Raw genomic sequence first — 14,943 nt, forward strand, 5'->3', positions numbered from 1 at the left:
AGTGATGCATAGACTTTCATCTTGGGTTTCCTTGGGCATCTTCCTTCATGTTACTGTGATTTGTTAGATGTAAGTGGCAAAATGTACTTGAATCAACCAAAATAGATGTATGGGTGTTTCACAGGGAAATAGGGGTGCCTTAAGAAACCCAGGTGTAGCAGGATTTTTCTGGGCCACCAACCAGCTCTCAAATCATGACACGGAGACTTATTAGTTACGAATATTTGGCCTTAGTTTATGCTTGTTTCTAGCTAGCTCTTATAACTTAATTTAACCTGTTTCTCTTCATCTGCATTTTGCCTGGGTCTGTATGTCCTACTTTTCCTGCTACTTCCATGTCTGTCTGTCTGTCTGGCCCCTGGTGCCTTCTCTCTCTCCCCCTCCCTCCATCTCTCTCTCTCTCTCTCTCTCTCTCTCTCTCTCTCTCTCTCTCTCTCTCTCTCTCTCTCTCTCTCTCTCTCTGTCTCACCTAGATTCCTCCTCCTACTTATTGTCTCTGCCCACCAATCCCACCTATTCCTCTCCTGCCTAGCTATTGGCCATTCAGCTTTTTATTAGATCAACTCAGTGCCTTAGGCAGGCAAGGCAACACATCATTACATCGTTAAACAAATGAAGCATAAACAAATGCAACACACCTTTACATAGCTAAAGTAATATTCTGCAACATAAAGATGTAACACACCTTGACATAGTTAAAATAATATTCCACAACACCCAGGCACTGGCTGGGCCTGAGGGAAGGGCTGGAGCCAGGCCTAGGATGCTGCGGGAGCCTCTCTTCCCATTGTCTGCCCAGTTGATTCGTCTGTCTCTCTGTGTGTCTGTCTTCCTCTCCTCCTGCCTCTCTGTATTCCTGTCTCATTCTTGTTCTCAAAAGCCTCATCCTTCCCATGGGCAGACAGAGCTACAGCCGTCCTTGCTCATGCCTCATGAGATTTGGCCAGGCCAGGATCTTCCTGATGCCCCACAAGTGTGCAAAGCCCCACCCTCATCTCAATGGCTGGTCACTTTTCTCCCTTGATGACCAAGCACTCTTTGTCCAAACCCGTCAGCTCTTCACCAGCAGCACGCTGATGGAGTTTGAATTCATGCACTCGTTGTGACTGACCGCTTTGGATGTTGTTTTGCAGCTTCAAGACCAAAGCACTTGCTGGTATTTATCAACCCTTTCGGAGGAAAAGGTCAGGGCAAACACATCTATGAAAAAAAAGTGGCACCTCTATTCACCTTGGCTTCCATCACCACCGAAATCATCGGTAAGTGTGTTGGGCATGGAGGCAGGGGCAGGGGGAGTACAGAGGCCACCTTGAGAGGGACTCACATGCCACCACTGGAGGGGACTTTAGCTTAGATGATCATTTCAAACTCAGCTCAAGTTTTACTCTCAGCTGGAAGAATGCAAAAGAGATAATGTACTTAATGTACTTTGCCTATAAAGTACTCACAGGAACAACAAGATTAAAGAACAGAGTTTGAGGGCAGGAGGTCCTTGCAGGAAAAGATACGAGCAATGGCTGTCTGAGAATGTCACACGTGGGTCATTTTACAAAACATGCCTTAACCCCATGTCACAGCACTCCGTCATGGGTGCAGTGCTGGTTTCGGAGAGGGGACAGACATGGTCCACTGCTCCTGCTGGCCTTCAGGGGCTTGCTACAATCCTGTTAACAAGACACTTCCTGCAGCTGGCCCTGGCTGTAATCCCAGCACTCAGGAGACTGAAGCAGGAGCACTAGGGGTTGGAGGCCAGCCTGGTCTCATAGTAAGACTCTGCATCCAAAAAAAAGCTAATTAGCAATACAAGTCAAAAGTCTAAAAAATGAAGAGTTTATCCCAATATCCCATGCTTCCCAAATCTGAGCACAGTCAGAAACACACCAAGACTGAAGCACTCAGGTATCCCAGCATGCTCCATGATAACAGGATACTGGAAATAGTGCAGATGCCCGCAGCAGGAGATGTGAACACAGAATCATGGTGAATCCAGAGGAACAGTATACAGCAGCTTCAAGGGGCGTTTTCAAAGGATTCTAAACCATGAAAAATTGTGATAGCCAGTGTTTAATCCCAAACACTCAGGAGACAGAGACAGGTGGATCTCTGAGTTCAAGGCCAGCCTGGTCTACACAGAGTTCCAGGATAGCCAGGGCTACACAGAAAAACCCTGTCTTGAAAAACCAAAAACCAAGCCAAACCGAACCAAAACAAACAAACAAACAAAAAGATTGTGATGTGGCAACTGCAGACACAGAATCATGTGAGCAGTAAATTTCACTAACAATTTTGCTTTTTTTTTTTTTTTTTTTGGTTTTTCGAGACAGGGTTTCTCTGTGTAGCTTTGCGCCTTTCCTGGAACTCGCTTTGGAGACCAGGCTGGCCTCGAACTCACAGAGATCCACCTGGCTCTGCCTCCCAAGTGCTGGGATTAAAGGCGTGCGCCACCACCGCCCGGCACAATTTTGCTTTTTCACACTGAGTATAAGGATTGCGGGCTAGCCTTATCTTCTTTTTTAAAGATTTATTTAGTTATTATGTATACAGTGTTCTGCCTGCAGGCCAGAAGAGGGCATCAGACCTTATTACAGATGGTTGTGAGCCACCGTGTGGTTGCTGGGAATTGAACTCAGAACCTCTGGAAGAGCAGCCAGTGCTCTTAACCTCTGAGCCATCTCTCCAGCCCCCCACCTTATCTTCTTCCATTCTGGTGTATTCTGAAAAGTTTAAAGTAACTCGTATACTGAGGAATAAGTGTAACAGAAGCTGCACTTATTCGAATTACTGTCAAATGAATTATTTGTTGAGGCTGGAGAGATGACTCGGTGGTTAAGAGCACTTGCTGCTCTTGCAGAGAACCAGGGTTCAATTCCCAGCCCCACAGAGCAGCTCATAACCTCCTGTATGTGACACTCATCTTGAGGGATCCACTGACATCTTCCGTGGGCACTGCTTGCACATGGTGCTCATACACACATGCAGGCAGACACTCATGCACATAAGTTGAAAATTTAAAAAAAAAAAATCAGTTGTTGACAAGTGTGAAGAATGTCAGGTCTCGCCTGGTAGAATGGATCCTAAGATGGATGTTTCCCATAGAGGCTGCTTTACTCTCTTGTAAGAGGGAGTGAGGTGAGTCTAAGATGGGACTTCCTCTTATAAAACAGCATCCATTGGCAGTTAGCTTACACATGGGTTCCAAGATGTGAAGATGAACGGTCCCATGTCATGTTTCCCCCACAGTTACTGAGCATGCCAATCAAGCCAAGGAGACCTTGTATGAGATCAACACAGACAGCTATGATGGGTGAGTTACACTGGCTTTCCTCTTGGTCACAGACAGTGAATGCTAGCCAAGACCTACCCTGTGGGAGCTCTTGGATTGCTCTGTACTGTGATCCTGTCCTTGGCCTTCCCTTCATGTCCTGGGACATGTGTCCTACACACGCATGCACACGTTTCCCCATGCCTCTCTGCAATCATCCCCAGCACTGGACAGCGCACCAGAAGAACCTGTCCTGCCCACACCTCTTTCCCCCCTTAGCTTCCCTGACTCGCTTCTTTCACTTGGTCCCCTCTGCTCCTGTCACTTGGTCCCCTCTGCTTCTTTCACTTGGTCCCCTCTGAGCTCCCGAGACTGTGCCCAGGGCTGGGGTTGACGACAGGAGCACTGGTCCCCTCTCATCTGAGGTCCACTGCTGGGCACAGCAAGGCCGCCCAACTGGATCAAGAGAAGAGAGGGATACCACATGTCATCCCCTGCCTAGGAGGGCTTCCTACCAGTAGGAATGCTACCACACTGAGGTGGTATTCGTGCCCAGCAAGCTTGAATCTCAATATTCAGTGTGTTTTAACCTTTAATCACTATTTTTTTTTAGTACTGGCCACTAACCCCAGGGTCTTTGTGTGTTAGGCAAGTGCTCTGCCACTAAGATATACCAGATCAAGCTGTAGTTTTATATTTTTAGTTATTATTTATTTTATGTGTATGATAGCTTGTTTGCATATATGTAGGTGTGTGTACCATGTGTGTGCCTGGTCCATGGAGGGCAGAAGAGGAGATCAGATTCCCAGGAACTGGAGTTGTAGACCGTTGTGAGCTGCCATGTGGGTGCTGGGGATCGAGCACCCTGGAAGAGCAGTACGTGCTCTTGACCACTGAACTATCTTCCCGGTCCCTAGACCATAGGTTTTTGATGATGGCTGACGAAGGCTGGGCACAAGTATACCTGCTCAGAAACCACCAAAATGCTACAAAATGCAGGGAAGCCAGGGTCTGGGAAGAATCCTGTTGTCTGGAAAAGCAGAATAGGCAGGCTGACGGGACCTCATCGCACAGGGAATTGTTCGGGCACCGTTTCTAGGTGTCTGACAGGCCAGTCTTGCAAGCCGTCCCCAGGACTGGAGGCTCCCAGCTGCTGCAGGCAGAGGACTGGTGGGCTTGACAAACCTGTGCTCCTCCTGCAGCATCGTGTGTGTCGGCGGGGATGGCATGTTCAGCGAGGTGCTGCATGGGGTGATCGGGAGGACGCAACGGAACGCTGGCATTGACCCCAATCACCCCAGAGCCGTGCTGGTGCCCAGTACCCTCAGGATTGGCATCATCCCTGCAGGTATGGTACACATATGCCTTTCTCCAGACATATGGTCATACCCCCACCCACCCCCTTCATTAGTAAAACTTCCCTAGGATTAGGGCTTCAAGTAGGGGGATAGCATTCCTGGTTCATCCTTCGTTTAAATTACGATTCTGCATCAGAAGGGAGAGAAAAGGGTCAGGAGTTTGAGATCATCCTCTGTTACATAGTGAGTTCAGCCTAGGCTATGTTAGACCCTGTTTTTTTAAAAAAAGTGATTTTTATAATTTCTCATAAGTACACTCTTTCTGTGAGGTAAGGTATGAGTAGCAGAAAGAACACGACTGTGTGTCTGGGAAGACCCTTATCCCAGTGCCCTGAGAGCCCAGCAGCACACAGGACAGTCTCGGCCAACAGTTGGAGGCCAGTGGGGCTGCTGTCCTGGAGTCAGGAGAGATACCTGGCACCTGGGGACAGAGATGGGTTATGGGGGTGACTGTCTAAGAAGTTGCTTCTAATTGATCTGAGAGCTGGGATCTGGGGCTGGTGTGGACTAAAGGAACCTGCCCAGGAGTCCTGGGACCTTGGGAGGGGACCCAGATGGGGAGGTAGTTGGCAGAACCCAGGACAAGACTTCACTCACTTTGGGAGGAAGGTGTGGCGGCTAGGCTGTATCTTGAGGGTGTTCATCTGGCTTGGCGTGTTCAATGCTTTTCTAGAAAGTTCCTAGTTCTTAGAAAACACAGTGTGATGATCTTGACTTTTACATCCCCTGGATTGAGAGCTTAGGAGATTGGGAAAGCACACTCCTGGATGTGTCTATGAGGGTGCTTTGAGGAAAGCTTTGGTGGGATGTTTGCTGTGCCTGAGGGAGGTGTTTCATCAGTAGGGCTTCATGAGAGCATTACCAGAGACCCAGTTCTTCGAGATGAAGGCAAGCTGGCTGAGAGACCCCGAGGGAAGACAAGTTGGTTTCCTAGCGAAAGATGTAGAGCCCTTACTGTTAGCCGGTCGCTTCCAAGTCATCCTTTGGCCATCAGAGTGACCTGTGAAGTCCCTGATTCTATGGAAGTTGCTACATGAATAGCATGGGATGCTATTCCAAGAGGCTCAGGGAATTGACCTCTGCTTAGTAGGGGCCATGTCCAAAACTTGACCTTTCCTGTGCCACCAGGACTGTGAGCTCCAGTTGGCAGCTGGCCTGCGGGCTAAGCAAGCAGAGGACTCCCACCATCCAGTGTGTAGGGAATGCCAAGTGTTCCTGTGAGCACAGATCATTCTTTACAACCTGGCCCTCAGGGCTAAGGTCGTGCCTGGCCGTGTCAGTAGGGTGGTGAATGAAAGCCTCCAGAGCCACGTCCAGCCTCTTCACAGCAGAACAGCAAATGGACAAGTGGACGTGTGAACCGCTTGTCCTTGGGATGAAATCTGAAACGATGACTTTGTGCGACCTCCACCGCCGGATCCAGCTGGTTCAGAAGTCTGATGTTTCTTTCACCTCATTAAAGCACAAAATGAGTTTCTTTGGTAGAATGCTCACATGGTGCCTAGTCAGCTCTGACTTCTGCCCAGCTCTGTTTCAGCCAGGTGACAGCTCCCATGCTGAGCAGCACACAGGCAGCAGAGTCTCGCTTGACGCCACCGTGGGGACCGCAGGACAGTGCAATAGGGATGGGGGTGGATGTGAGCTGCTGAACACTTTTGCCCCTCAGCCTTGATGTCAAGGAAAGTTCTCAGGGAATTGACTGTTCAGTGCAATCATGATCACCTGGGGCAAGGCGAGGAACTGGTCAGGCTGAGCAAGGGAGGCGGGGCCAGGGGCCTGGGATGTGTGCCCCGCAGAAAGGATGGGGACCGAGCTCTAGCAGAGCTGGGGTTGTCACAGGCTCTACTTCTAGTTACTTCTCTGTTCCTGTGGTAACACACTGTCACCAAAGGTAACACAAAGGCAGCTTAGGGAGGAAAGGGTTTATTCAGCTTACACTTCCAGGTCACAGTCCATCATTAAGGAAAGTCAGGGCAGGCACCCACTCAAGCAGGAACTGAAGCAGAAACCGTGGACTCTGCTAATTAGCTTGTTCATTGGCTCATGCTTAGCCACCTTTCTTATCCAGCCCAGGCCCACCTGCCTAGGGATGGGACCACCCACGGGGGGCTGGGCCTTCTCACATCAGTCAAGGTAACCTCTCACAGACATGGCCACAGGTCAGTCTAATTGAGACAGTTCTTCAATTGAGGTTCCTTCTTCCCAGGTGACTCTTGGTTGTGCCAAGTTGACAACAAAAACTAAGACCTTCACAGTTCACTTTGTTTGCCGTGTACTTCCCCATGAAGATGCTCTGTACCGGACTCCCGTTGTTCTCAAGGTCTAGGCTGGGCTGTGCAGCACTACTGGCAGCTACATAGATATAGGCAGGGGCCACACACCTTCCAGAGCTTTCCAAGGGAGGGAAGTGGCTGCCTGCATTGCAGACATCTCCTAGAAGCTCCAAGAGGGTTCGGGATGCTCTCTGTGTCCGGGTATGCTGCAGGCCACTTCATGGAGGGATGCATTACCATAAAGCCATTTTTAGTATGTTCAACCTTCATTTTTCAGGTGAAATTCTTTTTTCTTTTTCTTCTATAGCTGTTCCAGGGTCACAGATGGGCAGGATCAGCAGAGCAGACATTAGTTATGGTTTTGGACAGTTACATTAGCACTAAGGGCTTTCCTGTCCTCTTGGCAGGGTCCACGGATTGTGTGTGCTACTCAACAGTGGGCACAAATGATGCAGAGACGTCAGCTCTGCACATCATTGTTGGTGAGTCCAGGCTGATTTCCCTAAGGGTCTGTATTTCATCTTATGTATATGAGTGTTCTGCCTGTGTGCACATCTGTGTACCACGTGTATGAGGGTGCCTGAGGAGGAGGTGAGCCTTCATGTGGGTGCTGGGAATCGAACCCAGGTCCTTCTCAACAACAGCAAGTGCTCTTAACCACTGAGTCGGCTCTCGCGCCCCAAGTCCTGTCTTACACATGTGGCTGCCCCCTGCACAGACCCCAGGCTGCGGCTAGTGTCATGTGGCCTCGCTGTCTCCTGTTCTCCCTTGCTCTCCTCCCTTGGCTGGCTGCCAGGACTAATCCCCATTGCAAAACACCTGCAAGGCTCCAGGCTGAGTGACTCCTCTGAGTGACAGACACACCCAGCCCCTGCTCCAGTCCCAAGTGAGAAACCCCCCAGGGGAAAAGCTGTGGGGCTTCTGAGAAATGGCTGGTGTCCCACCCCATCACTCCTTACAGGGTCCTGTTTTACTTAGAGTCATGGAAATGCTTTATTTTAAAATAACCACCTGGGATTTTATTGTTGGTTTGGGTGGTGTTTTTTGTTTTTGTTTGTTTGTTTGTTTTTGAGACAGGGTCTCATTATGTAGTTCTAGCTGGCTGGTACGGTCTCAAACTCACAGAAATCTGCCTGCCTCTGCTTCCCAAGTGTAATTTTTTTTTTTTTTGAGACAAGCCTTTTCTATATCATCTAGGCTAGCCTCAAATTCACAATCCCTTGCCTCAGCCTCCTGGGTGCGGAATTGCAGGTGTGTGTACCACCACACTTGGTAGACTTAGTGTTTTAAGTGTTGCCTACCTGTTTTCAACCCCAAGCCTGCTCTTCTTTCCATCAGTAATATGGACAGCCCTCCTAGACACGCTCTGTCCTGTCCCTTCAGAACAGTGCTCAGATCTTGCTTGGAAATAGGAGCCCAAACTTGTCATTGGAGAGCTTGTTTAGAGGTTCCGGCATGTACCCTGGGCCCAAGAATGGTCCTCCCCTACCCAGGGAGGTTGTCGTCTCTGACTGGGAGGGACGCAGATGAAGCAATGGAAGAGGAAGGGGACACCCACCTAACCAGCCAGATAAGCTGGTGTGTGTAAATGGCGTGACAGATGTCCCAGCCAGATAACCGTTGTCACATCTGAGTTTTGTCACCCAGATTGCTACACTGAACGAGTTCTGCCTCTTGCATTTGCCACAGGCGGGCACCTCCTGTATGTGAGGAGGCAGGGCCAAGGAGGTCAGAGTGGGGCCGGGGCTCCCTGATAGTTCTCCTCTCCCACAGGGGACTCACTGGCCATAGACGTGTCCTCCGTGCACCACAACAGCACGTTGCTGCGGTACTCGGTGTCTCTGCTGGGCTACGGCTTCTATGGGGACCTAATCAAGGACAGTGAGAAGAAACGGTGGATGGGCCTCGTCAGATACGACTTCTCAGGTATGCGGAGTCCACAGACGTTGTGCTAATCCACACACAGTGCCCCCAGGGACAGACTCAGGCCTTGCTTTCCAGAATGGGGGGCATGCCCCTGAATCTGGCTATTGTGACCCAGATGGTGTCAGGACTAGACTGTGTCATGTGTCAGGACTAGACTGAGGGAGGCCCTGTGGACTGGGAGCTTGGCTTTATCATCTGTCGGGTAAGTGGTACTAACCCAAGAGATCAAGGCAGGTGTTTTCACGGACCAAGATTCCTTTTACGGTCACCCTGAGCACAGCAGATGAAATGGGAGGAAGCTTCGCTGTGAAGAAGTGCCGCAGCCCCGGGCATCTGCCCTGCAGACTCAGGTTCACTTTCTCCCTTCCCACAAATGCACCGTCTTCCTGAGCTTCTACCATAGCGGCCATCAGCCGTCCAGCTACACCCATGAGCATGCGTAACTGACCAGGACAGGAGAGGTCTGAGGCCTGTATCTGCTTCAGTGGAACTCCAGCAGGGAGGGGGAGGACTGGACCAGCGTTCCCCTTCCTCCCTGCCCTCCTGTTGTGCAGCAGGGACTTGGTCCCCATTTCACAGTTGAGACAACAGGCAGGATGCTTACATGAGTTGCTCCCGCCGCCCCCCCCCCCCGTGCCTCCCCCCCCCCCCCCCCCCGCCAGGTCTGGTATCACTTCCTGCAGGTCACTGGCTCTCAGCGGAGGTAGGCATCAGTGTCCCTGGGAGGCTTGTCAATGCCCAGACTTCACTCAGGACCTTCCCAAAGTACAGCTAGAGTGGGGCAGACCTGCAAACAGTGCCCTGGGGATGCAGATAGGTCCCCAGTCATAGCCATCTCCCCTCTTACCTAGTCATCAAGCTAGGATGAACGAGAAATGCAGGTCAGCTTCAGGCTGCACCCAAATTTACCACCTGCTGGTTTCAGGTAGTGGGTGGGTACTCCTCCCAACCCCATCCAGTTTAAAGTGTCAAGGAGAGAAGCTTAGGGGAAAAATGTGAAATGCAGGGTGTGGTATTCTGGAGGTCCAGGTGAATCCCTTTCCTGGGTTTAGTGCATTCCCCTTGTCTAGGCCCTGTTCTGTACAGTCTGCCTTTGGCAAAACTGTAAAGTTTAACGACTCTGAGCACCGGAACCCACCTCTTTCCTCGTGAGAGGAAGGAAGGCAACCTCTGGTGTGGCAGAGGTACAACATATACCCAGCCCTGCGGAAGAGAAGGACTGTGGGTGCTGGGCAAACTGACCATTTCCATATTGAAGTACTGCGCCTGCCCCCATCTTCTGGGATGGGGAGCCCCTGATGGTCCAGAGCCTCTGGCCAGTGCCTTCCTTCTCATTCCTCTCAGAACACGTCTGGGAAGCCCCGTCCTTCCTCTCAGGTGGAGCAGCTCTCCTGGTCTTTGCTCCCACCGCATTACGGTCCTGACAGAACCACTTGAGGGTGTTAGCGCACACCGCACCGGCAGATGTTGGTGTTTGGCTGCAGGGAGGTGGAAAGTTGTCCACTGTGCTGGGCAGCTGAGAGCTTTATGAAGGACAGCAAGGTGTGAAATGAAGCACTCTGTCCTGGACTCTCGGGCATGCCAGGGCGGGCTGATGGCAGCTGAGGTGGGAAGCCAGGGTTTGGAAAGAGACATCTGCTTGTGGTGAGACAGCTGTCCCCAGTGTCCTATTAGAGCTCAGCGTTGCTCACCACACACAGCGACCAGCCTGCTCACTGTGGGTCAGCGCCTCCGGGGCCCTGACACTGGACATCTCCTGGGGCCCACAGGGAGTAAATGGAAAGGTGGTGCCGACATCCAGGCAGAGGCAACAGACGCCCCATGATCCAGAGCCACTCTCCACAAAGCTCCCCCCGGCATGCTTCCTGCACCCAGCCCCTGGCACAGGGGACAAGCACCTGGAGGGGCACCCAGAATAAGGTGGGAGGAACCAGGACCCTCCTCCCCAGGGGAGGTTTGTGGCCTTGTAGGCGAGGCTATGATGAAGTGGGGCCTGGCCCCTGTGTGGAATGGAAGGGCTCGGTGTCCTAGGGTTTAGACGGGGTGGACTCCTCAAGGCCAGCATCACATCACAGCATACATAAACTCGATAAAGACATGTACGGGACCACAGCAAGCCCAGCTAGTCCCAGAGCAGGTGGTCACCCTAGGACATACCTGGACTCCCCTGTGCCTCCTGCCCACTTCCTGCTATCAGAGGCCCATCGGTCCAGCCTGTCGGCCTTGCTCAACCTGACATGCACCATGCAGCTGGTACCATGGATAGCACCACACAGTAGGTCCTTTAGCAGGCAGGCAGTACCACCATGACCTTGGTCCTAAGTTCACCCAGGAGACCCCTAATGTTGTGGATGATAACGACTCTGGTGGGGGTTAAGCACACAGGAGGCAGGGGGCATTGCTGACCACGGTGAAGAAGGGTGGCAGAGACCCTGAGCCATCAGGCCACACCACTGAGTTCATGCAAGGTCACTGCTGCCAAGTACCCTGCTTGGCAACTTGAAGGCAGCCTGGATATGTGGCCAAAGCCCTGACCATACCTCTCACCAGCGGTTTTGATGTGGTGCTGGTACTTGAGCCATTGTGGGGAGGGCAGAATCTGCATCTCCTTCTGGTACAGTAACAATGTCACCTGGTATGGTAGCAACGTCGCCTGCAAGGCCCCTCCTGCCCACTGAAGACTGGTCAGCTTCCCGTCTTCTCTCTCTGTTTAAAAAAAAAAAATTATTATTTTGTGTGTCTGAGCATTACATGTATGTCTGGTGCCTACGGAGGCCAGAAGAGGGTGTCAGATCCCCTGGAACTGAAATTACATATGGTTGTGAGCCACTGTGTGGGTTCTGGGACTCCAACCTGGGTCCTATGGAAGGACGACCAGTGCTCCTGACCTGCTGAGCTACCTCTCTCCAGACCACTGTCCTCGTGGTGGTGGTGGTGGTGGTGGTGGTGGGTGTAAGGACACTTGTAACCAGGCACTGACACATGGGTATTCTTTCTCAACTGCTCTTTTCTCCAGGGTTGAAGACCTTTCTCTCTCATCAGTACTATGAAGGTACAGTGTCCTTCCTCCCAGCACAGCACACAGTGGGATCTCCACGGGACAAGAAACCTTGCCGGGCCGGGTAAGCAGGTGCATTTCTGCATGGGTTTCCATTGTAAATTATTTGACCTGTACAGGGCTGTTTGGGAGCCTTGTTCCTGTTAGGACAGTGGATGCAGAAGGACTTTCTAAAGACAGAAGGAAGACTCTTAAGTTTTGTGTGGGGCTTCCCAGTTCACAGATGCTTCCAGAAGAGCTGGCTCAACATCTCCATTCTGGTGATGTGAATAGCAGCTATGTTCTCCCCATGGTGCAGACTCAAGGCACAGGTCCAATACTAGGCCAGCTGCACCCAGATGATGCAATGAGTCAATGGCTCAGCTCTGAGTTACTTACTGACTGGAGCATAGGCTCATCACACTTGTTACCTGAGATAAGGGCATTTTCACTCTAAGGCTGCTTGGTGGATTTTTCACATTCCCATTGATGCATCCCGAGCTAGGCAGGTAAAGGTAAGCCTGTCCTAGAGACATTCGCAAGTCTTGGAGAAAGAAGCTGCTGACTGACAGGTGTGAATTTTGGGCTAATCTTGAGAGAGTTCAAAAATAGTAGGCCAAAGAATTTCTGTTGAAGCCTTTTATTCTCTGAAAAGAGTGTAAATGCTTTTCTGTGTGTGGAGACCAGGGGCTTCGCCATTGAAATGTGCTCAGTGCATGCGCTAGAGGCGCGGTGACCACGCTGTCTTCCAGGTGCTTCGTGTGCAGGCAGAGCAAGCAGCAGCTGGAAGAAGAGCAGAAGAAAGCCCTGTACGGCCTGGAGAACGCTGGTAATCACTGCGAGTGTATTCTTGTGTGCGGCTCTCAGTGCGCGGCCTCCTCTGCCCGGCCAGCCTGTCTCCCTCTTCCCCTGGTTAGAGTGTGTCAGTTTTACCTCTAACTCTAGGCAGCAACGAGTCATTGCAGTTTTGGAGATGCTGGGGAACCTAGATATTGGTGGGAAGGCCTTCAGTCGCTGTCACAAGGCTGACCAGAGCCAAGGTTGCTGCGGTTCCAGCTACTGTGGAATAGGAATTGGCAAATATCTTGTTTGGGCTTGGCTGAATGAGCCCCTTCTGCTATAGTCACCAAAGGCCTTTGTTACATCTCTACCCAGCAAGAATGACAGCTCTAGTGGGTATATAAGTGGGTGTGTCACCGTCCTAGAGCATTGCCTATGACCTCTGAGATTGGAGTTTTGTGTCGTATTCACATGCAAGCTATTGTTTTTAATTTTTTTTAGACTATTCAAATCTATGGCAAGCATTCTTGGCGTATAAGCCATATAAAGAGAGAGGCTAGGCCAGATTAACCCTTGCAGAGGTCTGCTGCTGTACCAGGCTTTTCCTTTTGGGCCACCAACCAGCTCCCAAATCATGGTACAGAGACGACTTCTTAGTTATGAATGCTCGGCCTAGCTTAGGCACGTTTCTGGCTAGCTCTTTTAACTTAAATTAACCTGTTTCTCTTTATCTACCTTTTGCCTTAGAGCATTTTACTTTTCTTCCTTCAGTATATCTTACTTTCATTACCTCTTGTGTCTGGCTGGCTGATGGCTGCCTGGTTTCTGGCCCTGGGTATGTCTGCCTCTTTCCTCCCTCCCTCCCTCCCTACCTCCCTCTCTCTCTCCCTCCCTCTCTCTCTGTCTCTCTCATGCCTAGATTTCTCCTCCTATTTATTCTCTCTGCCCGCCAGCCCCACCTATCTTTTCTCCTGCCTAGCTATTGGCCATTCAGCTCTTTATTAGACCAATCAGGTGCCTTAGGCAGGCAAGGGGAAACAAATGTAACACATGTTTACATAATTAAACACACACCCTTACATCATTCAACAAATGCAGCATAAACAAATGTAACACACCTTTACACAGTTAAAGTAATAGCCCCCAGCATACACAAATGTAACACCTCTTTGCCCAGTTAAAATAATATTCCACAACAGTCTGCTCACCCTCGTTAAACTGCTGTCCAAAAGTGCTCTTAAGGGGCATAGGGAAATGATCTGCTCGGGTCCTAAAGTGAGTGGGTAGTTCCATGGCATGTCGTCAGGCCAGAATGAAAGCCAAGAACCACAGCAAGAGAGAGAGCAGCTACCATCCCATGTAGCTGTGCAGCTGCCTCTGCGCCATGTTGACCACGGAGCCCATCTTCTGTCTTCCCCAGAGGAAATGGAAGAGTGGCAAGTGGTGTGTGGGAAGTTCCTGGCTATCAATGCCACCAACATGTCCTGTGCTTGTCCCCGGAGCCCTGGGGGCATGTCCCCGGCTGCCCATCTGGGAGATGGATCTTCCGACCTCATCCTCATCCGGAAGTGTTCCAGGTTCAACTTCCTGAGATTTCTGGTCCGGCACACCAACCAGGATGATCAGGTGAGGTGCACTCTTGCCCCGAGGTCAATTACATTTGGGCAATCCCTGCTGCGCTAGTTTGTAGGATCCGTTGTTAATTCCAAGGAAAGAAGACCTTTGGATGTGTTATCTCACTCGTTAGCCTCCTTATCTGTTTCTTCATGTAAATTTCACTTAAAAATATAACTCTAGGGGCTGAAGGAATGGCTCAGCAGTTTTAAGAGCACTAGTAGTCCTTGCAGAGGACCCAGGTTCAATACCCAGCACCCACATGATGGCTCTCAATTGTAACTCCAGTTCCAGGGTATTCAATGCCCTTTTCTGGCCTGCATGGGCATCAGGCAAGCACATGGTACACAGGCATACATGCAGGCAAAACACACCCACACACACATACAATTAAATCATTTTTAAAAGTAGAGAATTCTGCAAATCACCACTAATGAACCACAGGGTTCTTTCAAGGATTCATGTCTGTGGAGGATTTTAAAAGAGTGTGTGTGTGTGTGTGTGTGTGTGTGTGTGTGTGTGTGTGTGTGTGTGTGTGTTTGTGTTTGTCTGTCTGTGGGTACGTGCACATGAGTGCAGTTGTCTGTGGAGACCAGAAGTGTTAGATCCCCCTGGAGGTGAAGTTATAAGTAGCTGTGAGCCATCTGATGTAGGTGGGTGCTGGGAACCAAACTTGGGTCCTTTAGAAAAGCA

The 14,943-nt window shown here is 50.6% G+C and overlaps 1 protein-coding gene across 1 annotated transcript in view; it reads left to right on the forward strand.

Moving 5' to 3' along the window:
* Cerk (ceramide kinase) overlaps positions 1–14,943 on the forward strand; it is a 45,975-nt gene that overhangs the window by 26,523 nt on the left and 4,509 nt on the right. Inside the window, exons 4-11 of the mRNA XM_059247453.1 lie at positions 1,134–1,259; positions 3,241–3,304; positions 4,465–4,610; positions 7,301–7,375; positions 8,667–8,819; positions 11,836–11,941; positions 12,609–12,685; positions 14,057–14,262. Coding sequence (XP_059103436.1) covers positions 1,134–1,259; positions 3,241–3,304; positions 4,465–4,610; positions 7,301–7,375; positions 8,667–8,819; positions 11,836–11,941; positions 12,609–12,685; positions 14,057–14,262 — 953 coding nt within the window. The remainder of the gene's footprint in view (positions 1–1,133; positions 1,260–3,240; positions 3,305–4,464; positions 4,611–7,300; positions 7,376–8,666; positions 8,820–11,835; positions 11,942–12,608; positions 12,686–14,056; positions 14,263–14,943) is intronic.

Source organism: Peromyscus eremicus, chromosome 20 (assembly GCF_949786415.1).
Source record: "Peromyscus eremicus chromosome 20, PerEre_H2_v1, whole genome shotgun sequence".
Classification (NCBI taxonomy): Eukaryota; Metazoa; Chordata; class Mammalia; order Rodentia; family Cricetidae; genus Peromyscus; species Peromyscus eremicus.